We start from the raw sequence: 25,561 nt of genomic DNA, 5'->3' as shown, positions 1-25,561 counted from the left end.
TTTCCTTGTCAAAGTTGAAGAGAAGCATCCCATTGGATGATGCATTTAAGTTTTTGTTAGGCATTCTGACTACCTATCATGTTTTGTTGAAATCTTCTTTTACTTTTATTTCTCTTTGCAGTGCTTAGTAAAATACAGAAAAAGCAGCTGAATCCATTAAATTGTTCAGACCTGCTTTACCTTAAGATGAATCAATGATTCCATACTTACTTAGGTATCAGTTTCTGTAGAAATCCTCTAAAAGCAACTGAAACATTTTCTAGTTACTGTGTAATCACTTCCTTGTCAGACTGATGGCAGCGGTCTTCTCCCCAATTAAATAATCTCACATCTGACCTTTTCACTGTCACATTGTAACTTGAGGGTTTCATTCCCTTGCACTGTGATCATGACAAAGGCTGCTGTTTCCTGTTCTGCTGGAAGAAAAGTACCATTTGGGAAGGTTCCTATGGCATTTGCCTTCTTGTCACTGCTGATTCTTATCGAACGGCCTTTCATTTAAACCATAAGGCCTTGAGTTTTCCTAATACATATTTTTCCAGCGTTACCATGACACAAGTCCCAGCTCGAGCAGCTGTGCCAAGAGGCTCAACATCTGGATAAAATGGAGAAAGGCAGAGCTGACAGAGAGTAAGAAGTAGTGTCCAGGATGAAGAAGTCATTGGGGGCAGATGAAGGACATCAGAGAAAGGTTCATTTGGAGAAACAATATGTTGAAATACAGGAAGAGGAGTGTTTTTAGAGAACTAATGCCCAACTAAATTGTTGGTGTAAGCCAACGATTTTTGTTAAATCAACAACAAAGAGACACGCAGGAAGGAGGGAGTTGGAGGGAACCCATGCATAAACATGGAGAACATGCAAACTCGATACAGAAAGACCTCCTGCCAAGACCTTCCTGCGGTGCTATCAACTGTGCCGCTGCGTAGCCCACCAGATGTGTATCGAGACAACTGAGATCAAAACATTTACATGAGTTAAAATGGCCCAGTCAAAGTCCAGACCTCAATCCAGTTGAGAATCTGGGGCATTCCTTGAAAATGAATGTCCAAAGACGTTCTCCATTCCATCTGACTGAGCTTGTGTTACATTACAAAGAAAACAGGACCAAATATAAAAGTCTCTAAAGCTGCAAAGTTAGCAAGAACAAGCTTCAAAAGACATGGAAACTCAACAAAAAGAAGTAAAGACTCAGGGGGTTGAGTCAGTTCTTTCATGAATTCTTCACGGTTTAGATTTTTACTTGTAAAACGTGTGAAAAATCATCAATGCATCAATGAACACAGCCAGATTTTAGAATTTACTTTTAAAAACCTCTAAAAACCATCCCTCATTTCCCTTTCAGCCTTAGAATTAAGTACTATTCAGTGTTGGTCTATAACATAAAACTGCAATTTTGAGATTTGTGAATGTAAAATCACAACATGTGAAAAGCATTAAGGCAGTAGGCAAATTGTTGACAAATGAGAAAATGCTGTATTTAGCATGGCTCATCCACCGCGACTGTTTGCTATGTCTTTGGAGATGGTAAATGCTGCTGAAAAGGTTGTGACCTACATTTGAGCATGAACTGAAATTGCTGAAACACATGCATGGGTCTTTCAAGAACTTTACATTGACTTCCATTCATTTTCTATATATGTCCATAACTTCAGCCTGATCCTTACAGGAAATGCAACCACTGTCAGTACCTAACCCTACCCTGAAACCTAACCTAAACTCAATTCACACCTCTGTCCTAAACCTAACCCTTAACCCTACAACAGCATTTCTTCTTATGGACTCTGGGCTTTGGACCCCATAAGGAACAGTGGGTCCTCTGAATGATTTGTTGGTAAAATGGGCCTTACATGGTGAGAATTACCAAAACACACACACATGCATACACACAAAACGATGAGTCAAGTCCAAGTTAGACAAACACAGATGTCTGCATGTCAAAACTAAACAAGCTAGTTATCGTAGCTCCCTGGTGATTAAAGAGCATTTGGAAATTTACTGCAGTGAAACTGACATGTTACACTTAGAGCACAAAACACAACTGGTTAAACATCACAAATCATTAATGTTAAAGGCTAATGTACTCTGCACTTTGCTGCCATGGAGAGTATAACTAGGTAACATACTTTGAGAAAATATGAGCTGTGGGTAATTGGCAAGACTTGCATGCAATGTCACTGGAGATAAATTTATGTTACATTATTTACCATTCTTGTCAATTTGAGCTGGATCAGTCGACATGTGTAAACAGAAACCATTTGCTCCCCCTGTAAAAGTGCCAGGTGAAGTGTTGGCTAACTTACATGTCCAGAACAAAGTAGAGGTCAAAACTTCCAAAGCATGAGGACTGCTGAGCCTGCCTCCTGTCCTGGTTTGGTCCAGCATCCACAGCAGTGAGCAGAACCAGAGTGGCACCAAACACAACTGGGAACCAGAGCCTCCTGCTCCAGCGCTGAGACATCATTCCACTTAGAGAAAATCTCATAACAATCAGACAAAAAAAAAGGAGAAAGGATTAATCCTTTTTGCAGAATCTTCTGTCAATCCTCCATTGATGTTTTCAGATGCAGTAATCCAAGGGGAAAGCTGTGAGTTTTGCTCAGTGTTTGAAGAGGAAGACTGAGACAAAGCAGAGGTGCTGGTGGCCCCCTCTCATCTGCAGGGTCAAGGCAGCAGGCACATGGATGAGAGAAGCTCCTCAAACTACATCTGAAGCTGCTCTTTTGTTTGTGCCATGTAGACAGAAAAACCCTCCAACCCTGGATGTGTTTGCAAAAACTTTCCATGTGTTTCTCTCTTTTTTCCTGGATCTTAGTGGGAAGAGTGATGAGGACAATGTTGTGAAAGCACCATAATCTTCTGACTACTCCTGCCACCTAGTGGAACAATGAACAATGGGGTCACTGCTTTACACTGACAGCAGTGACCCCACCAAACACTGAGGGATTTGGCACTTAAGCACTTACCCTATGCCAATTATCTAATTGCAGCCCTGCCATTGTGTAAACAAAGAACACCCAACACGTCAATGCATTTCATTTAAATATCACCAAGCTGGAGAAAAGAAACACCTGGAAGGAGTTTGAAATCATATGTGAACATATATATATATATATATATGCTTGTTTGATTTTCTTATTTGTAGAATATATTTCAGAAGTTACATGAATCTATATGACTTTTTCTCTTTTTCATTGCTTGTTATATGGTAAATGGACTGAACTTATATAGTGCTTTTCCAGTCATATTGACCGCTCAAAGCGCTTTACACTAGAGTCACATTCACCCAGTCTCACTCACAAACATGACACACATTTATACACCAATACGCAGATCGGTAGGTTAAGTGCCTTGCCCAGAGGCACATCGACACGTGGCAGGAGGAAGCTGGACTCGAACCTACAACCTTCCGATCGCAAGACGACTACTCTACCATAGAGCCACAGTCGCCCCTATAAAGGGTATTAGTCCAAGCGTGTGAGAGTCTTCGAGTCTTGTGCTCTGAACAACTTTAGAGGTTTTTTTTTTTTTGGTTTTACATCATCTATTCTGGATTATTACCCCATAACATTCTCACAGTTCAGAAATGATGGAAAAAACAAAGTGTTCTTCCTATAAAGAAACAGTTCATGAAGAAAAAAGAGCATTTGTACAAACTTTATGATATGGATCAAAAATACTTTCTGTATTTAGTGGCCAGATATGAGCTAGCAAATAAAAAAAAAAGGACCAGTCCATAGTGAACCTGTTAACGGCTGGAGGCGGACACCAATATTCAAAGAGTTTCTGGTTTTTGACCTTGACTGTCTCCTGGTAAATCTCTCTTTTTGTTTTTCCCTGATTTTCATCCAGTCACGACACTCATCTCTGTTTTTGTGTCCCAGACGCGCCAGTACAACCACATCTAACAGGGCCACTTCAACAGTGTCTAATAAACCTTTTGGTAACCATCCCCTTGTCTTGACTGCATGTTGAGTTCTGCCTCATTTACTTAAACGTTACAGGATGTGGATATTCAATGCTGAAACACACTGACTAGGAAATGACTAAAACACCAATAATAAATGTCGAACTGACAGTTTGAACTTCAGTCATAATGAAGTTCATATGTATATAAACTTCTACATTTTAACGTTAATTTAAAAAACTAAAAAAAAAAAATTCTGATTGAAATAAGATTAGTTTGGCCTGATTTAACTTCAGACATTGAGGAAAAAAAAGAAATGCATGTTTTTATTCTGTTTATGTAAACTTCTGGTTTCAACTGCACATACTGTGGCTTTTTTACTGCTTGTGTAAACTAAAATATATGTATATTTTGCTTTCTTTCATAGGTTTTCTTGTAAATCGCAAAATATAGCATGTTTGTATCAGTTGCATGATCAACATTGGTGTCTGTGGTATGAATTTATACAATTTCTTTTTTCCTTCCTTCCTTTCAAATAAGTGAAGCAATTTCTAGATTACCTAGTTTTAGCAGCTGGCACTCCAGCACATTTCTGTATTTTCTTTTTTACTGTGAAAAACACTGAATCTACAGAAAATGGCCCATAGTATCTGTGGATATTTGTTCCCACTTTCATTACTATGAGGTTTAACTAAATTCTCCTAAATACGTTTTTCATATTCATGTCTAACTAATTCACAGAACAACTTACTTATTCACTGCAAATGCATTTGCATTCTTTCAATGCAAAAATACAGAAATACAGTATATGGTGCTCCCTGTTTATTAGGAATGAAAAACATATTAGATCCACAGAGATGAATGTCTTTGCCGTGTCCTTTCAGCCTTGATCTGGCTGCCACTGCTAATCAATGATTTACTGAAACTGAAACTGTTGTTTTCCTTTCTTAGTTTTTTTTTTATAAAGGACCACAAACATTCAGCAAAGCAGACATAAGCACCAACTTGTCTAAACACAGTTATCATTGGACAAAAAATTATCAATGTCCCGTTTTTGTTGCTGGGCATAAACTAAAGTTTTTTAAACCAAGAGAGAAGACAATTAAGACAAATAAAATTACACTATTGTGGATCTACAGTTATTATACTTTAGTCAAATGACTTTGTTTCATTAATATATGGCACATTTAGCTTACTATTTGGTTAAAAAAATACTAATTTAGAGTAAAATTGTTTTTTGTATCTAATGTTTTTGGCCAATGATCACTTTCAACTTGATATTCATGGCACTCCTAGCAAACGTTTTGGACATCAGAGGTTTAATCCCCTGGCCTTCTATGTCACTGTGCCTTTTGGAGATGAAACTGTCAGCCTTGAGTAAATATTTGAATCAATAGTTAGATTTCAGAAGGTCAAACATCTTTTATTTGTGCAAACACATAACAACCATGCTGAGCTGAAATGTGTAAATTGTCACAAGTACATTTTTTGTATTAATTTTTTTCAGTAGTCATGTGAAGGTCCTTTACAAAGTTAGATTAAAGGATCTTCTTACTATTTCATAAAACCATCATTAGGATGTTCAGATAAACTGAATCAATAATTGCATTATTTTCCTACAGCAGCAAAAATGGGACAGAGCTCGGATGAGTTGTCTTTCTTGTGGACAACATATTGGCATGCCTTCGGGTCAAACACAGAAACGCAATCTTCAGGGAATCTTGTTGGAGTTGCATACCTGAAATCAGACGGCAAGCAGAAGAAACAATGAAATGCATGTAAATCTAACTCTTCTTTTATATTCCTAAAGCATTTTTTTTGCACGTACCCATAGCAGCATTGATCACAAGTACAATCTTGACATTCACTGTTCCTCCATTTTGTATCTTTAGGATGCCATGTCAAATCCACACCATCCTGGCAATGGGTCTGATTTTCTCCTTCTGGGAGAAACAAAACCAATATATGCGTTTGAATATTTAAAGCATAGAAACCTTATCATGAGAACCATAAGTATTATGTGAATGTTTCGTTTTACCGGGTGTCCTGAGTTTGAAAACACACTGACAGTCTGACAGCGACATCAAGACACAGAGCAGCATAGCCAGCGCCAAATATTTCTTTAGATTTAAGAACACACAGTGCACTTTAATAAACAACTGAATAAAAATTTTTATGTAAATATAATCAATCCTTTTATGTATGCATGCACTTTTAGAGTTCAAGCAAACAATTCATAAAAAATATAACAAGAGTTTTAGAAACCCTCACAAGGAACTTTCAATGCAAATAGTTAAATAAAACTTACCATTGTGGCTCTGTGATTTGTCAGTTTTGACTCTGTCCGGGTAAAGAAAAACATGCTGAAATCTCCTCTGAGGACTGTGTCTCTTAAATACTGCTTTTTGCAGGGACCTTTGGAATCAAACATCAATATAGGAGTGTTTACTTCATTTACTGGAAGGGGTCATAGCGCATTGGGGAAAAAAAAAGTAAAAAAAAAAAAAAAAAAAATATATATATATATATATATATATATATATATATATATATATATATATATATATATATATATCACAGTTGGGATATATATATATATATATATATATATATATATATATATATATATATATATATATATATATATATATATATATATATATATATATATATATTGCACATTATATATATATAATGTGCAAAATAGACAGTTTTTGGGAGGGTTGTTCTGTTAACTGCTTGAGCCCTCGAATTACCCTGTTCTAAATCTTTTTAGGATTTTAGAGACATGTTGCTGATGATATGAATTAAAGTGAAAAGTCATACCGTTATTCTGAACAAAGAAATTAAGACTATTATTATTATTATTATTAATGTATAAATAGCCTCACCAATCTTTATGCTTGTCACACCAAAAAAACACAGTCAGTTTAATTTGTATTACATTTTTGTATTTTTGACCAGTTTCCAGCTTTATGATCCACTGCAGTGATCCAGTCCATGTTTTGCGTCACTCTCTGAGGCGCCACAAACTGGGTTGCCATAATGGGTACATTTCAGCTTCTTCTGTCCTGCCTGTTATCAATGCGAGGAAAAGGGGGGGAATTGTAGCGCGACAAGGCAACAAACCAGACAACAAAAGGGCTTTACGCAGAGCGGTTTTATGTTGCTTGCAACATTTTCATCATATTGTTTAATACAAACCTCTTTTTTACTTACTCGGCTCGGAAGTCATACCGACAAAGATGATCTAATCGGATGAGGAGGTATATTTCACTGGAAGCTGTAACGACGTCTTACGTATTTGCTTTTAGCTTGCTATGCTAACATCCTTCTGCTAGGCCAACCCACTCTTTAGCCTGTTCAAGCTAATAATGTTTTGTATTTTTAAATATCTACTTAAACTAAAAGTGCGATACTGTTCGGTGGGGGTTATCATGATTTACTTAATCTTACAAAGAACGCAAATACGTTTACGTGCAGTGACTGAAGTTGTATTTATTATGACAATTTTTTCAATTTGTGTTTTGGCTTAATACTTTAGCCTTTTTGGCTTTTTTTTTAAATTATTATCTTAATTCCGCTTACTGTTTCTAATCCGGCCGAAGCATTCTCAGACACACATAGTGACTGAACATTTTTCTAATTTGAGCATTTGTTTATGATTTACGTGTGCCAGAATATTAACACATCAGCATGAATAGCAAATCATTTTCTGGGTTGCCAAGATTCCATGTATAATTTTTGAAGCTGTGGATTCAAATGTAGGCTTGACAGCATGGTAGTTTAAAGAAAATCACATCTAAGGTCATTACCTAATATTCATATAACTTTATTATATAACTTTTTATAAATACGACGTGCGTGTGTATGTATTACGTTTTAAATGACACCAATATCACGTGTACAGGTTCAGAACTAGAACAGCGACTTTATCTTAAAGGCAGAACATCTGGATTTATTTGTGTTTTGTTTTGTTTACGTTTCTCAATTTACATTTAGACCTATGGAGTTGAATATTTATTTTATTAACATTTTTTTTCAAGCTTTGGAAAAATCAAATGTAGTTTTGTTGAATAGAAACTTCAATTTTACACTGCACATTATTATTTAACATAGTTGCCAATAAAGTGTCTGGAAAGTTGCTAATAGTAACTTACCTTCTGTTATCTATTAGTGGGACAATCTCCAATTTAGTTCGTTCAGATTATTATAATATGATCTAAATCTGTACTGTCTAATGCTTTGATAGTCACCTCTATTTTTCTTTGTTTCACCTCCAATACGATGAGGTCTCTTACTTTTGTAAGATCCTTTTTATTTGTGGTTTCAATTTAACGTCATTTATTTTGTATTAATGTGCTTTTCAGTGTGTGCTTAATGCGTCACATTGAACACAGTTGGGATAAATTGACCGACATAAGAAGTGAAATTTGTAAACAAGAAGCTGGATGTGCAACATCTGTCTCTCGGCGAGAAGAGCAGTAGTGCTGGGTTGGGTAGAATAAGATTGTTGACTAGTCTCTGAAAAGTCACAGAGGATTTCTCCCTCAGAAGCCATCGCAGCGAGGATAATAGTGGTCTGCATAACTTTGCAAAACACAAAGTTTGACATTGATTCCTCAGTAGGCAGTAAAACAAGAGAAAAGTTATTTTCTTAATTCTTTAAGCATCTCTAAATGCTCTCCTGTTCCTCCTTTTCCAGATTCATCTAAACGCCCCACCAGTGGCTGGGGTCTGTTTTGGGCCAGCCGTGGCTCAGGAAGAAGATGCACCGCGGGGATAAGGACTTACAGTCATCTGCACGCAAGATGGGGACGTCCTTGCTTTTCCAGCTGTCGGCCTACGAACGCGAGCTGGACCTGGTGTTCCTGGACCACAGCTACGCCAAACCATGGAACGCTCACCCCGATGCCAGCAGCGCTCGGCCCACAAGAACGCTGTTTGTGACTCCGCGTCGTCAACCTGAGACTTTATTGTGAGTATAAAAAAAGTTTTAAGCGTTCTAAGGAAATAGACACGTGGCTACTTTGTTGTTTACTCTAAAGGGTGGATCATTTCTAAACAGTTCCTCATACGATTCCTTTGTTGTTTTCTTCCGTGCAGAGACTCGGATTCCCTAATAGATGTGGAAACGATCACACCAACACCTGTTCCCCTGTATGACAACCAGAAGGCTCAGAGTGTGATGAAAGAGTGTGAGAGGCATGTCCTGTTTGCTCGAACAGCCGCAGATGGCCCCCCACCTCCAGATGACTGGGAGGAACATATAAACAAGTAATCAGACTTGCTTATTGATCACTTCTACTGCCATACTTGAAGCTTATAAGTCTAACACACCGATCAGCAGGTCAGTGTTTTGAGATAATTGTTCTTTTTCAGGACGGGCTGGTCAGTGACCCAGAACAAGTTGTTCAATAAAGTCCTTAAAGCTCTTCAGGGAGAAAGACTGGCACGACTGGCCAATGAAAATGTAACTTTTTTTTTTCTTCGCTGTTGTTTCTCTATTAGTTTTCAACTTTAGATGGTTAATTTGTGTGGAACGCATCAAAATGTTTTTTTTCTTTCTGTGCTTGAATATTATAATCGCCTTAAACTTCAGTTTTCTGTGAGTAAAAATTGATGCGATTTTCTGGATTCGGTATTTAGACGAAAGACCCCGAAATGCTGCACTTGATCAGTAATGACACATTTTTTCTTCATTGGTACATTTTAGGCTTCCAACGAGCCCATTCTGCGGAGGATAGCTGTAGACAAGTGTGCCAGGAAGGTGCGACACGCGCTCGCCAGCGTGAACTGGGAAACCAAGCTGACGCAATGGCTGCACACCATGCTGATCGAGTCGTTGAGCCTCCCCATGCTTGCTGCTTACTTGGATGTGCTGCAAACTTTAAAAAGCAAGGTATGATTCACCCCTTGGTGACCCTTAGTATATACATACACCAGCTGAGCTGGTGTATGTAATATTTCATTACTTGCTTGATCAAAGAGCTAAATTTTGATTTGTCTGTTTATGCGAAGCTGCCGACGCTCATCGACAGAATGCTACTGCCGTCTGCAAAGACTGGAGCTCCGAGTGCGGAGGCTTTGTCTCTGCTGCTGAAGCGTCCCTGGGATCCTGCTGTTGGAGTTCTTTCGCAGAACAAACCGGTAAAATCCATGACTAATGAGAAAGGAAATATTTACTGGATGTGTTTTTTTTTTTTCTTCAGTGTAAGTAGTGGTCAAGTCTTGAATAAATTACAACAAAGTTTTTCCTGTGCTTGTTGAGTCAGAAATCCTCTAGCAGCGACTTAGCTTTCAGTGACCTCATTTATTTGTTATTGCATATTTCCCCTACATCACACAGCCATAGTTTTAACTTAAATGTATTTTACTACAATTTTGTATGAAAAAAACGAATGTTTGACTAATACTGCGAGACGCAGCATGTTGCTCAGATAGATGTGACTTGATCCACTCTCCATCCATCTGTATGTTGCAGTGCAAGCTTCCTGGGTCTCCTCTGATCCTCATCGCGCCGTCTAGCCCAACAAATCCGTCTCTCTCCACCTCACGGAGAATGAGGTTTTGGCAGTCGCAGCTCTCCTGCCTGGGGAAGGTCGAAAATCTCTCTCTGTTCTAGTTTTCCATTTGGAATGGAAGTCATTTTGTTTTCCTTGCAGATAAACGTTTTAATGAGTGCTGTTTTTACTGCAGGTCATCCCGGTGCACTCTCATGTGAACAGTGGGGCCAATATTGGAATCACACAGTGTTTGGAGCACATGCTGGGAACGGTCAGAGCCAAAGTCATGGAGGTGTGTCTTTATATATGTGTTTATCACTGTGTGGTTGCTTCCTATCGGTGTTTTTAAGATGTACATTAAAAATAATTGTACCCATCAAAGTATCATATTAAGAAGTTGCTTTTTGTTTGTAAATATTATGACTAGCCTAACAAATCCTTGTTTTTATCGATAAAATCTACGGCTCTAAAACCAGGATAAGAATGATTTGCCAGTTCACCACGTGTGCAGATCCACATATGCTGTAAAATGTTTTTAATGATATTATTCCGTAAACTTTGTCCAACAGGTTCACAGTCACTTCCCACACAAGCCCATCATCCTGGTCGGCTGGAACGCTGGCGCGCTTATTGCTTGTCATGTAAGAGTTGAAGAATTGTACCACAGTCATGCATCATGATGTGTAAATTTATGTTTTTTTGTTGTTTTCTGCCAGGTATCCCTCATGGAGTATCTGACGGCTGTCGTGTGTCTCGGCTTTCCGCTCCTAACAGTCAACGGACCAAGAGGGGTGAGACCTCAACTATCCTCGTACTGACCGTTAAAAAGTATGAACGTCAGCTTGAATTCAGGTCTGTGATGAGCTGCTGGTGTGTTGCTGGTCTGCAGGACGTGGACGACCCGCTGCTGGACATGAAGACCCCCGTGTTGTTTGTGGTTGGGCAGAATGCGCTGCAGTGTACCACAGATGGCATGGAGGAGTTCAGAGAGAAGCTGAGGGCAGACAACAGCTTGGTGGTGGTCGGAGGAGCAGACGACAACCTCAGGTTGGTCACCGTCCTGCACAAGGTTTAAACTGGTGCAAGAGCCGGTTTAAAGCTTACTGGTTCTGTTACACCTAGAGAGGCAGCTTGACGCCTCTTCGTTAGCTAACTTAAAATTCTTTCTCTGTTATATTGAGCTTAGAGAATCACAATGCGGGGAGACTGTGGTATCAGTGCATGACTCTTTGAAAAAACATGCAGCAGTTGATGTGAAGATATACCAGCATCAAGAGATTTTTATTTTTAACTGTCTAATGCCAAAAATAACTTTCTGTCATTTTTGTTAAATGTGGGCATCTACTGCTGTGAAACTGCATATTGCATCAACATACACACCTGGAATATATTGGCCCACACCGCTGCGATATTAATATTGCACATGCTGATGTTGTTGTTGCAATATTTTTTGCAGTTCTACATTTTATCTGCTGTTTATCTGTTATTTATCCCGTTGTTATTGAAAGTACATGGTCTTTTATCACCATCTGTCAAGAACAACATGATATTTAATAATCTATGTAATCTTGAAAAGTCAGAAAATGAAAGTTTAGAGTTCCCAGAGTTTCACATTTAATTTTCTAAGAGACATATTTTACTCTGACCTTTATTTTGTGAAGAGTGGGGCTTTAGCATTGATTTACATTTAGCTGATCATCTTTTTATCTGCGGTTTACTCATTACAACTCATCAGATTTTGCCTAACTCACTGATTGTATTGTTTTCTCAGTTACTAACAGATAAACACGTATATTGAAAAATGGGGATTAGAAGAGGTCATTTCACTTCTATAGGATTTTAAACTGGGCCCAATTCATTTTAAATTGAAACATTTTTATTAATCGGGGTAAATGCTTTATAATCCCAAATATCTGATCTGGGATCAGGACAGGTAGCGCTGTAAAGGTGAAACGAAGATCCCTTTGAACCTCTGTGTGTCCGTGAAGGCGAGGTGCTCGCTTGCAGTTTTTAGTTCAAATTTTTTGCTCAGCTGAAGCGCAGCCTTCCAGTCATTGATTTTCGCTGCTGCTTCATTGGGGGCGTTAATGTGCTGGTTTGTACACTGTCTCGGTGTATTATTGGAACGGGCTTCTCCTGATGTTGCGGTGACTCAGTTGCTCTATGACGCCAACATTTTTACATGTAAGCAGCACAAAGCTGGCTCAGTTTGGTCTGTGGATGAATCGCCAAAGAGAACAGAGGCGACAGAATAGTTTGGGTTTAATTTTCTCTTGCTGAGAAGTCACAGCTGATGTCCGGAAAGAGATTAAGTAAGCCTCACATTGCAGGTTCGTTTATGCAAGTTATCAAACTTTTCTTCACTAAATAAATGTATTTTTTCTTAAAAAAAATACATAAATTAGTACTTTATGTGAGGCAAAGAGACTGTAAGGAGTTAAAGTGGCTGCACCTTGGACATCACTTTCTGTTTTTGAAAAAAATCCATGAATTTCTCCACAGAATCAATTCGGCTAAGATGAAGTCGGAAGGTTTGACACAGACGATGGTGGACCGCTGCATTCAGGATGAGATAGCTGACTTTCTGTCAGGGGTTCTGGCCCGGGCAGAGGGCCACAGTCACGGCTCCGGAGAGATGAGAGACCTAGACACGGAGAAGAAGAAGCGGCCTCGACGGGAGCTTCCCTTTGACGTGGAGAGAGGTCGACCTTCGTCTCCGGCTCTTAGAGTTCCCATTTCACCCTCAGGTTCAGAGGTTTGTTACAATCCTGTATTTGTACAGTAGCTGTGCTTCCATTGATCATAACATTTCACAAACTGGAATTGCAGAAATAAATTTGTTTAATGGAAACATTTTGAACAATTTTGGGGAAAAATAAACAACTTAAGTTTTTGGGGAAAAAAAGTTTTTGCGCTACGATGAGGTGATTCTTTTTTTTGGTCGTCTCAAAATTGGAGTATTTTGCAAAACTGTGATGGAAACACACAAGTCACGGGATCAACAACCAGATGTTACTGCTGGTGGAAAAGGTGAAGAAAACGATAGGAGGTGGTAGGAGGATGATGGTGCAGCGTTTTTTAATGACATGTCGCATGAAAAATAAGTTTGATTTGTGTCTCTTATTTAATAGAAACACAGCAACTGCAGATTGTGGGGTTTTTGAAATTAGCGGAATATCGCTAAAGTTTTGCCCACATTTGTAATTGAAACACAGTTAATTACAGTTTATAAATGTTTTTTTTTCTTTTCAAAACCAAATGGCAAAATTTTACCCAATATTCTGTTTAGATTTATTCAGATGAAGTGAAGTGAACATCTATTTTTGTATCTTAAAGTAAAAAGTTTTTTTTTTGTTTCAAACAATAGAATGCAACAGATCCACCAGACACAGAAGCCAAGATAAATAATTTACAGTTAAACTTGGGAGCACTGTTGTTGGTGAGCCTATTCTCCTGCAAGAGAAGAGTGTAAAAATTGATAATTAGCTTCAGTTTTCTTCTATATAAAATAAATCCTGGATATTTCAGTTGACTCAGAGTTGTGGCGTATCTCAGCCCAGCTCTCTTCACCCTGTTTACACACGACTGCGTGGCCATCCACCCCACCAACACAGTCGTGAAGTACGCGGACGACACAACAGTAGTGGGTCTCATTTCAGACAACAACGAGACCCACTACAGAGAGGAGATTCTGCAGCTCACTCAGTGGTGTTCAGCCAACAACTTGGTGCTGAACACAGGGAAGACCAAGGAGGTCATTGTGGATTACAGAAGGTCCAGGAGGACGGCTCACACTCCCCTTCTCATAGATGGAGAAGTGGTGGAACGTGTGGACAACATCAAGTTCCTGGGCCTCCACATCACTTCTGACCTCTCCTGGAACACAAACACCTCCCACCTGGTGAAGAAAGCACAACAAAGGCTCTTCTTCCTCAGGAAACTGAGACGGGCTGGACTTTCCTCACGGCTGCTCGTGAACTTTTACAGGGCGATGATCGAGAGCATCCTCTGCCTCAACATGACTGTGTGGTATGGCAGCTGCACAGCACTGGAGAGGAAACAACTGACACGGGTGGTGAGAACAGCACAAGGCATTGTGGGATGCCCCCTCCCAGACCTGGACTCCATTTACACAGACCGGGTCAAGAAGAGAGCTGGATCCATAGCGATGGATTCCAGCCACCCGGGCCACAGACTGTTTGTGCCGCTGCCATCAGGCAAGCGGTATAGGAATATACGGACTACAACAAATAGACTGAGAAACAGTTTCTTCCCCACAGCCGTCAGAGCCATTACTCCCTGCCGCCCCCCCCTCCCACACATATCATAACCTCGCAGTCACACATACATATCCCCCACCCCCACACAGCCATATTGTTCTGCACTTTGCACTGTCACATTATCTGTACTTTGCCATAATTGGACCTGCTGCTACTTCTTTGGTGTGGTTGAGTGCCTTTAGTTAATTTAGTTGTATATATTGTTATTATTATTATTGTGTGTTTGCTTATTTATACTGTATATATTTGACCTTTTGCACGGGAGCTGCAATGGAAATTTCGTTGAATTCTGTTCAATGACAATAAATGCTATCTATCTATCTATCTATCTATCTATCTATCTATCTATCTATCTATCTATCTATCTATCTATCTATCTATCTATCTATCTATCTATCTATCTATCTATCTATCTATCTATCTATCTATCTATCTATCTATCTATCTATCTATCTATCTATCTATCTATCTATCTATCTATCTATCTATCTATCTATCTATCTATCTATCTATCTATCTATCTATCTATCTATCTATCTATCTATCTATCTATCTATCTATCTATCTATCTATCTATCTATCTATCTATCTATCTATCTATCTATCTATCTATCTATCTATCTATCTATCTATCTATCTATCTATCTATCTATCTATCTATCTATCTATCTATCTATCTATCTATCTATCTCTTCCTTCTGTTGTCTCAGGATTTGTCCAGCGTCTGCAGCAGCCCCACCTCCAGCCCCAAACCGAAGACTTCTGGTCTGTCTCCAGCACAGAAGTCCAGCCTGATCACAGCCACGCAGCTCCTCAAGACGCACATGCAGCGCTCTGGCACCATGCTCACTCACAAGCAGGCTCAAGGTTAGTTAATCTCCCAACTCTGGATGCTTTAAAACACTCTGTAAGCTTTCACATTCCTGGTACCTGAGCATAAACAACCCTCCCTTTGTTTAAATATTTTTGGAAGTTAATCGCCTCAACTTTGGCTGAACTTTGCACAAGCAGACGGCGTGGTATGCGAGATGTGAAAACGATTGCAGCGTGTTTTATCGTGTCACGACATCCGACGGGGTCAGATGGAACGTGACTGAAATGCTTTCCTCTCATCCTCTTGTCTCCTCTCCTTCTGCAACTTTCCTTTCTGGCTTTTTTCCGATTCGTTCCAGCTCAGTTTGCTGCTTTTATGAAACAAAACATGCTTGTGAGGAAAAATCTTCCTCCTGGCACCCCTCCTTGTATTTTTGGTAAGTATCTGTCTATCTGTCTCTCCTTCTCTTTTCTGTCTTCTGATCTTTTCTCTTCCACTTAGTTCTTCATGTAAATTCAAATAAAGTACCAGTTTAGAAATACAAAAATATATAGAAATGTATTATAATCAAAAGAGAGGTAAAAATGATCATATTTTCCCCGGCAAAGGAATTAAACCCTTATTAACCCAGGTTGCCTCAGTGCTTCTGTCATTGTGTGTTGTTGCTTCTTTGCCCATGCAGTTCCAGTGACCAGTGATCAGCTGGAAGGCCTGGACAGAGATGAACTACGTCCTCATGGCAAGAGGAGGCAGACACCCAGTCCCACGCCCAGCAAGGCCTCCAAGAGAGCAAAGATTAAAGTTACCATTGTTTCCCAAAGCGAGTCAGCAGGAGGCGCCATCAGCCCTGCTGAAGGTAGAAAATCTGGATAACTTCTATATTTCCACATAATGTGGTGTTTTGGTTTGTGCTTTCCTGTTGTAGCAAAAGTGCCAACTTTTGTGTGTTTAGTAATGAAAATGATTCATCTCGGGTGACATGTGCCACTCCCAGAATCTGTTTAGCTTCACTTAGGAATATCTTGGTTTGAAATCATCAACTTTGATTCATAAATGGGTAATTTGCGTATTTATTTATTTCACACTTTAAGCCCTGAAATGAAATGAAATTTGGCATAAAATTTGTGGACACGTTCAAATGGCAAGTTTTCGTGTTTATAAATAAATAGATATATATATTGCAGTGTTTCTATTTTTTGGAAATATAATAATAGGGAATGACCACAGATGTTGCACCGCAGTGCATTCTGGGTGCTTTGTAGCAAAATGGCAAGTGCACTCAGAGTATAGGCAGCGCACCATCAGGTTTTTAGACAAAAAAGAGAAAACAGTGAAATAGCAAGAATGAGGGGCAATTCTATTTATCATAGCAGGGTTTTCATAGAGTTCAATATTATGAGAAAATGTGCCTTTTTTATACATTTTGAATCCATGTGAGACTTCTGACAGTGAACAGAGTGAACCTGTGATCCCGATTTTTTTTTCTCTGTTTTTTTACTCGACATTCTTAAAAGATCTCCAGAAACCTGTACAGAAAAATCAAATGCAGCCATTCGAGTCGTGTCTTTCGCTGAAACACGACACGTTTTTGTCCAGGAGAAAAGAAAAGTTTAGGTATTTTAAAAGGAGTTGTGGAACATTTTGTTTATTTTATCTGAGTTTTTTAAGACCTCCAAAGTACAGCCAACAGTCATTTTGAAGAGAATCTCATTTCCTCACATCATATTAACGCGTGTTAGTGATGGGTACCAGTCCAGCATGCAAGTAGACACAAAGTTGAAAATGAGCAGTTTTTCACATGATCTTTACGTCTGCACCATTTAAATGACAATATCTTTAGGATGATGCTTGGATCCATTAACTCTTATTCTGAGTTTGAAGCCTGGATTCGTCACGCCCTGCAGTAATAGCAGCCATAGCTACCAGTTGAGAAATGTGCCATTAAAAGCTTCACGTTGTCCGGATCAATATCGCCATTAAAAAAAACCTTTATAAAACCTTTTTCATTTAGGTTTTTAATCACCCCTCGCCATCATTATTTCAGATTATGATGATATTGCTCTGGTGCTCTATCATCTTTATTTTTGATAGCTTGTGTACTTATTTTTCTATAAATAAAAAGCAAGATTTTATCTTTAATTTGCTGATACTTCTCCTGATATCTATAGTTTGGATAATTCTTTCAGAACATCCAAACTATAGATGTTTTTTTGTTTTTTTTTTATCTTGGCTCGGAAGTTGTTTGGGGATTCAATGATAAAATCACCAGAAATCCCAGCAACTGACTAACATTCAGATTTCAAAATGACACGATCCAAAGCTCTTTTGTTGTTGTTCTTTGGTATTGCAATATTACAGAAGCGGAGTAGAGTGCTTTATCAACACGATGGTGTTATGTAAATCACAGAAAGTCAATCTACTGTCTTCCTAAATCTATCTGTAGCTGCCTGTCCTGATCTTGGGCTCTGTTTCTCTTCTCCCAGTGGGTGTCTCTGGCAAGCCTCTAACTGTGGCAGTGGGACAGACCGTGCCGGGTGCCAAGGAGCTTTCTGGACTCCTCACAGGCCAGCGGTAAGCTTGCCCACTCTCACAGGCACAACGTAGAGCTCCTAAAACCCTAAGCGTACCTACACCCACGTCCACGCCTCCCCCTGTTGGACGACAATGTGTCTGGTGCAGAGGGGATCGATGAGAGGTGGTACTCAGAATTTTGAGAGCTGAATGACGGCCAAGCAGCCTTTGCTGGTGTAGCTCCTGAGCAGACTGGTGGTGTGTGTGTCACTGCAGGTCTGGTAGTCTCTCAGAGGTGTCTGGTGCCCTGTCCCCAGGCTCAGGCTCATTCAGCAGCGTGCAGCCTTGCATGGTGTCAGTGTCCTCCACACCAGCCCAGGTGCAAGCTCCAGCCTCTGCCCAAGGTATCTCTGTCTTGTCCCGCTTCGCACGCTCAGTTGCACGCAGCTGTGCAAAGAAAACGCAGCACGGCACCTCCAACACACACACCTTAATCTGTTGGCCTGAGTCAGATTGCAGTTCTGAACACTGGATGAGGACAGTGTGTGAGGGCAACATACTTTAGCAAACATCATCATTGATCACCTCTTGCGCCATTGCTGCTCGTCACTGATCCAAACCTTTCCCCCTGTTTTGGACGTGATTGTCCTCGTTTGTGCTTGTGTGTGTGTCCATGTGTTTAACCTTTTGGTTTCTAAAAGTATTAATTTGGTCTTAATATCTGCTCAGGATACTTTTTAAAAAAATGTATTTAACTTGCATATTTGCTGTTTATGCTTTCCTCTGCAGCACCGGCTTCCGCCAGCAGTCTTCTGCAAGGTCTAAGTTTCAGTCTGCAGGAGATCGTTACCAAAGCTCCTAACCTTCCCTCCACAGCAACAAGCACAGGCAGTACTCAGGTAAACAAGGAAAGAACTTTATGCTTTGTACAAATTATGATAACAAACAAGAGTGTATTGGAATAAAACCACTGCAGTTGCTATCAGAAGTTTGCTTACACTCATTAACATGACTGTTGTATTTATTTCTGGCTTTCAAAGATGCATGTAAACAGTTTTTAGGGGCTACAAGAGACATCCTTCAACGCAAAATATGGATTTTCTTTTGCACAATTTGGGCTTAGTTACCTCTATGAATATGTTCTCTCAGTAAAGGGCCTTTTTTCAGTCTGTATACTCCAGTTAACAATTAATCGATTATTAAATTAGTTGACCATTATTACTAATTGATTTATCATGATTAATACGATTAATTGTTTCAGCCGTAATCTATTGTAAAACCACATTGAGTTTGGGTTGAGATCAGTGTCTAATTGTGTTTAGCTGTGGATTTGAGGTGAATTTGGAGGTAGTTCTACACCAGCTTTGGGAAATCCACAGTTAGCACTGGCAACAAAAGCATATGATGCTGTAAAGCCACTACCGGGCTTTACAGATGGTACAGTTTTCTCAAGTTAATTTGAAACCAATAATTTCCTTTAATCTAAGGAGGAAAGTCTAGGTAACATGACTGATCTAAGGATCCCAAAACATAAAAAGCAAAAATTCATCTTTGGTGATGAGTCTTTGAAGCTGGAAGGCTCAAACCTTTCCATCAAGCTAATCTCTTACAAAATGTCTGAAAAGACAAGTCCTATTTCACAGATTTTTTTGTTTTTCAGTCCCCTAATAAGATATGAAATTTTAATACTAAATTGATTCTATGAAGCTGGATTGATGAAAATAAATAAAGAAAATCTCTCAAAAGTTTTTTTTTTCTTCTTCTCTCAGGCAGTTTGTGGAAAATCCCAGGAGGCGATCCTGAGCTCGGTCAGTACCGGTGGCAGCACTCTGCTCCGGGCAGTACCCGTGGTCACCTCAGGAAGCATCTCAAAAACCACCGCCATCCATCAGCTGCTCACCAACGGCGGACTGGCCAAACTGGCCAGCAGCTTGCCCGGCTTGGCGCACATCACCAATCAGACCGCTGGTATGTGTCGAACTGCCAAAACGCGACGGCCACGTTGAATGCCCCGGGGTTCATTCACTCTTTGTTTTGGAAACGGTAGTTCAGGACATTTTTAGGCCAGAGAGGATTACGGCATTGCAGAGACATAGAGGTCAGCTCTGTGGATGAGTGTGAAGACGGGTTTACTCGGAAGGAGCCGACTGGTGGAAAGTTTGCAGAGTCGCACGTTCAGCTGACTCTGCATCAGTAGAACATTTGGACTCATGTTTATGGAAAAATTGCCTAATTATTTGATTCTGAAGAATTGAATATAAAATTATGTTGGATACGTTTGCTAAATTTATTAAAACATTCAATCCAGCCTGCTGCCATTGTCAGTCATTTGTTATAATTATCATTGCATGTTTCTTTTGTTTGTCTCATTATCTCGTAACATGCTGTGAATTGTTATTTTCAATCACCTGAGTTAAATAACATTAACACATGGTATTATTCAGTTCCTGTGCCTGTTGCAATAAAGACTGAAATCAAACTCATCTGTCCATCGTTTCCTTTTATTTTGGTTTTCCTGTCTAACCATTGGGTGAAAAGCACAATTTTGTTCTCTATGGAGTACTAGCATGTCTAGGTTGTTATTGTTACAGGGTTTTTATCTGTGTGTTGTTAGGAGGGCAGAAAGCCCCGGCTTCTATAACGGTGACCCTCCGTGGAGCACGGCCGAGTAGCGCAGCAGCTTTCAGCCAAGCAGGTGAAACTGTGACGGCAGCTCAATCAGCTGAGCCCAAGGTGCGTCACTGGAGCCCTGTGAAGCTTTTTAGTTCCTCTGAACTCAGCTTGGCTTTATCTTGCCCTGTGCATCAGCACGTACAAACTAATTTAGGAACATACGTCTGCCTTAAAATGGGGGTGCAAAAGTGTATTAAGGTGAATTACGACTTGCTCTTGGAAACAGGTGACTGAACGCAGGGCAAGACAAAACGTCTACCTATAAAATCTTAACTTGGATTGTTGCAACATATTGAATTAAATTGACACGCAGCTGACTTTGCTCACTTTTTCCTGCACGCTGCTGGTGAACTGGCAGAAAAAGTGTTTCCTTGCTTCCAACAAACAGAAATCGGGATGTTTGAATCATGTCCGGTCACAAAAACGCTAATATAGTGCCACTCATCACTCTTGCTCAGAGTGAAAACTGTTCTTTACAACTTAAGGAGCAAAAACATATTCTGCACAAAAAGTACTTAAAAACTGCTGCTGAATTTAGTGTTTTTTTTAGTGTAGATTTGCTTCAGTTTGTGTCGGAATCACAACAAATGTTAGTTTTATAAAGATTCTGTTATCTTCTGATTATTTTGAAATATAAAGAATTGGCTGATATGAAATTTTCATTTCATTTTTTTATTATTGTGAAACCAATATTTTTAACCAACGTTTGGTGAGAATCTGTCGGCTCACATAATTACATCAAGCACTTAAAGGCAAAATAGGGAAGTGAACTGATTGCTCCCTGCAGATTGAGCAGAATAGTTTTGTCATTGGGTTTCACTGTGCCCTTCTCACAGCAATGAACCTCTCCGCTCACTGTGTAAGATGATGCCGCATCGGCGACTGTTCTCTGCCTGCAGTGATGGACACAAAACCCCACGTCGTGCAGAAAAAACAGCTGCCTTGTGTCGTCCAGAGGGGTGTCCCGTAGAGGTGGGAGGAGAAGCTTGGAAGTCATGATTGCTGTGTTTGTAGAGGGATTCAAGCTACAGCGCAAGATCTCCTCATTGTACTTTTAAGTAGGGCATTTTGACAGCAAGATATACGACTTGATCACATGTTATCCTCTCTGGAGAAAATTATATTGTGAGTGTAAGCCACAAAACTACCTGCATTGTGGTAAATTAGCTCTGACAAAGGCAATTGTCAAATAAAAATAAACTAAAATGGTTTTATGCACTTCTCAATTTGCCGAACCCTGGATTATTGTTCTCTCACAGCTTGTTGTAGATGGTTTGAATGTCACAGTTAGAAAATTTTTACAATTTTTGTTTGATAAAGTTGGTTACATTTCGGCATCATTCCTTAAAGCATAATGTTCTTCCCGCTGGCTGTGGAGCCTTGCACAAATATTTATACCCCTTCAACTATTTAGCATTGGTTATGTGATTCACAAACTTTGATATATCTTATTGAGATTTTACATGTTAAACCAATCCAGAATAGTTGTGAAGGTTTTGAAAGATTGCTACAAATATAAATGTATAATTGTGGCATGAATTTTTATTCAGTGTCCTTCACACTATTACCGCTGAATAAAATTTGGTGCATCCAGTTTCCTTCAGAGGTCACCTACTTTAAAATAGTCTATTCGTGTGATTTTCCCAATTTTATTTAAGAAATTATGAAAATATAATTTTCCTTACACTTTGCTGGCTTATGCTGTTTTGGTCATTAATTCTCATTAAATCAAAGTAAAATGCATCCAACTGTGCAGTCATAATGTGACAATTAATAGAATAGTTATAGGGGTAGGAATATTAAGGCAAGCCTCTGTACATCATATCAGAATTCATTTTTTGACTGTGTTATATTTCTCTGATATATCTTATTTGTGCTAAACTAATTTCAAATGTCATTATTTGTTCAGAATCGCAAATAAAGTTGTTAAACATGTTCAACTCTCACAATAAACTTCGTTCCATTTAAGTGTATTTAGTTTGTACTGTTTCACTGCTTACATTTTATTTGGCCTTCTTGTTTGCACTGAACTGGTTTCTTCCCTCTGAGAACATTTGGTTTGCTCGACCAATCTAAACACTTTTTCCTGTGTGTTTAACAAGTAAAGAGACTCTGGTGTTACATTTTGAGGGATGGATACCATTTTATGTTTACAGATACTGTATAAATACAGCAGACTCATTGCAGAAGACTTCCTGCCTTCAATTCCACCCAGCAACAGCAATCAGATAAGATAGAGATAAGAATATGTCTCGTCCTTCTTATGTAAGCCTCAGAATTTGCTAAAATGTACAGGAAACTGGTGCCAGACATTTAAAAAAACGTTGTTTACTTTTGCTATCAACTCCAGTAACTGATAGTGGTTTCTTAGGGATCCAACATGTTGATATATGAACTTCTCAGAAGTAATTCTTATGTGTTTGAGGATCCATTTAGATGCAGTGCGTTGCAAAAGTGTTTTCACCTTTTGCCACGTTGCAACCACAAGCTTCAATGTATTTTGCTGGGATTTTGTCTGATAAGTAGCATGGAATGGAAGGAAAGCTATGTAGGAAGAAGAGTGTAATAGTAATAAGTATTACAATTAGCTATTCATAAAAAGAAGCAGAAACATTCGTTATATGCACCATCTGTCTTTTGGGGGTAAACCATGGACAGGTTGCCAGTCCATTACAAAGACACACAGGACAGACAACCAAGAGCAATTTCGACAGACCAATTAACCAGATAGTAATTTAGATAAACCAATTAACCTTTTCGGACTGCGGGAGGAAGTGGAAAAAACATGCATGAAGGTGGAAAACATGCGAGCTTCATTAGCACAGAATAAAGCCAGGTTAGTGTAACAGGCCAAGGTTTTTACAACTTCTCAGTGAGTTAAATAAATAAATAAATAAATATTTATTTATGTGTGTAGTATTTGCTATGTCATAAAAGAAACAATAAAAATAATCGTAGTTGGCATTACAGTTGCACAAATTAACAGCATACCTTATTTTGTTAAATTTTCTTAATCCGTCGTTTATTTGTTTTAATAAAACACCGACAGGTGGCGCGCTAATTGCATTCTTGGCGCAAAATGCTCGAAAGGTCAAGCAGTCTGAGCGCGTGCTTGAGGGACTGCTGGCGCACGTGCGAGGATGAACCGAGTGCGCATCGTGTGCGGAAGTAAACAAGGCAGACGGAGCTGAGTATAACCAAAACCAAAATATAACTATAACCAAAACTTTAATTCAAGTACGCGAGACCATGGAATTGCAACTCTGAGATATTTGACACTTTTAAAAACCAAATGCCATCAGAGCAAAGCCCATAAATCCTTCATTAGCTACATGTAATTTACTTCAGTTTGTTTCTATTGACCTAAATTAAAGGTTTTCTGTGGCAACTGCTGTTGATAGTTATAAAAAATGAAGTGCGCCGCCGTTATACGCTCGTCAAGGTTCCCAGATGGACCAAGAAAGTAGCAATAAAAATGCAGCCGGGCATCACCGACTGACGGGGCATTTTCATTGCCCCGGTGGAGCTGCTGCCATATCATCAAAGTTTCTCAGGCGGTAACCCGCAGCTCCAGCTGGAGGAGAGAAATCACTGCCCCCAGAGCCAAAAAGACACCGGAGAGAGGGCTGGATTTAAAACCCGCCCCCCGGCGGGATTTCGTCCCCCCCTGAAAAAAAAAAAGAGGAAGAAAAAAAAAAAAAAAACCTCCCATTTTTCTCTCTCACTGTGTCTGTTTCTCACTCACTCTTGTCTCTCTGTCTTTCCCTCTGTCCCTCTCTCTTCCTCTACCTTTATCCCTCGCCTTTCGCCGTCTCCCCCACCACAAACATGGATCTCTCGGCGAGGTGTTTGTTTCTTCTATCATGTCTCGGCGTGATATTGGCGATCGATTTGGAGGCGATTGATCCGGGCTACTATGTGGAGCCCAGTGCCACATCAGAGGCGATCGACTACAAGGATCCCTGTAAAGCTGGTGAGATTTCGTGCCCCCCTCTGTTTGGTGTTGTACGTTTCTGGCGAGATTTTTCTCATTTGAGAGGAGGTAGAAACATGCAGCTCGCACAGATCGAGCAGGAAAACGCTTTTAGTGGAGATGACAGCAGTGGATGTAGTTTTTAGCAGGATCTTGAGAACATTGTGTGCAATTGTTTTGTGAATGGCATAGTTTCTGCACTTTGAAACATTTGAAACAAGTCAGATGAAACCATCTGGAAGGATGAAAACACTTTTTTATTTTTCTGAAAAGAGTTCAGATTTCATTTGTAGAGGCATGAAAAGTTTTTGTTTTCAGTGCTAGTTGAAAAGTTGCTGCCTTGTCTCTGAGAAATGTCAAGATCTTCTAGATTTTACAGTTTATGGTTTTTGATCTGTTTAAAAATCTGTTGATTTTTGGATTTTTATATTAAAACTTCATCTCCCTTTCAGCTTCCCCCCCCCCCCCCCCCCTTCTGGACAAATAGTCTTTTTTCTCCACCGTCTGTTCACACAGCCTCTAAAAAAAGTGGAGGAGGGGAAAAAACAGAGTACAGTGGAGCTTAAATATTATGCACACATAATTCTCTTAACTCGCACACCACAGTATAAACATGTTTGTCTTCTACTTCCAGCAGACAGACCATTGAATTGTCCTAAAGATACCCGAGATGCCATTGTGAGCTTTTTTCTCTCCTTTTTTTGTAATCTGAACTCACTGTCTTGCCAAATCCCTTTAGGGGGAGTTTGAGCAGATTGTGTTTTCCATCTGGTAAAAGTATTCAGGTTACGGATACAGAGAGCTGGCTTCAGTCGAAAATGACCTCTGATGTCCTGGAAGTACTTCCCAGTTGGGAATTAAATGTTTTTTTTTGATGTGTCAGCTCAGTGCAGAGCA

At 39.5% G+C, this 25,561-nt stretch overlaps 3 protein-coding genes across 7 annotated transcripts in view; 2 read left to right on the top strand and 1 right to left on the bottom strand.

Annotated features, from left to right (window-relative positions):
- Positions 1-2,795, bottom strand: part of antxr1a (ANTXR cell adhesion molecule 1a) — a 29,521-nt gene extending 26,726 nt beyond the window's left edge. Inside the window, exon 1 of the mRNA XM_032578121.1 lies at positions 2,304-2,795. Coding sequence (XP_032434012.1) covers positions 2,304-2,485 — 182 coding nt within the window. The 5' untranslated portion in view covers positions 2,486-2,795. The remainder of the gene's footprint in view (positions 1-2,303) is intronic.
- A 4,175-nt stretch (positions 2,796-6,970) lies between these two features.
- Positions 6,971-22,664, top strand: kansl3 (KAT8 regulatory NSL complex subunit 3). Of its 5 annotated transcripts, none has more exons than XM_032578112.1 (21): positions 6,971-7,050; positions 8,611-8,885; positions 9,014-9,184; positions 9,290-9,380; positions 9,624-9,809; positions 9,929-10,057; positions 10,392-10,508; positions 10,607-10,705; positions 10,983-11,054; positions 11,130-11,204; positions 11,303-11,460; positions 12,916-13,168; positions 15,404-15,560; positions 15,866-15,943; positions 16,190-16,363; positions 17,991-18,078; positions 18,295-18,422; positions 18,808-18,917; positions 19,788-19,986; positions 20,633-20,751; positions 21,528-22,664. In XM_032578112.1, the coding sequence occupies exons 2-21, from the start codon at positions 8,677-8,679 to the stop codon at positions 21,531-21,533; spliced, it is 2,619 nt and encodes an 872-aa protein (XP_032434003.1). In that variant the 5' UTR covers positions 6,971-7,050; positions 8,611-8,676; the 3' UTR covers positions 21,534-22,664. The 5 variants fall into 5 exon arrangements, with proteins under 5 accessions (XP_032434003.1, XP_032434004.1, XP_032434002.1 ...); XM_032578113.1 differs by having other exon boundaries at positions 7,027-7,173; positions 8,613-8,885; positions 21,591-22,664; XM_032578111.1 differs by having other exon boundaries at positions 7,027-7,173; positions 8,613-8,885.
- Positions 22,665-24,399: 1,735 nt separating this feature from the next.
- bmp1a (bone morphogenetic protein 1a) overlaps positions 24,400-25,561 on the top strand; it is a 38,181-nt gene continuing 37,019 nt past the window's right edge. Inside the window, exon 1 of the mRNA XM_032578110.1 lies at positions 24,400-24,664. Coding sequence (XP_032434001.1) covers positions 24,520-24,664 — 145 coding nt within the window. The 5' untranslated portion in view covers positions 24,400-24,519. The remainder of the gene's footprint in view (positions 24,665-25,561) is intronic.

This window comes from Xiphophorus hellerii, chromosome 12, assembly GCF_003331165.1.
Source record: "Xiphophorus hellerii strain 12219 chromosome 12, Xiphophorus_hellerii-4.1, whole genome shotgun sequence".
Classification (NCBI taxonomy): Eukaryota; Metazoa; Chordata; class Actinopteri; order Cyprinodontiformes; family Poeciliidae; genus Xiphophorus; species Xiphophorus hellerii.
Note: the sequence above shows the minus strand (reverse complement) of the source record. Positions and strands in the feature narration are given on the sequence as shown.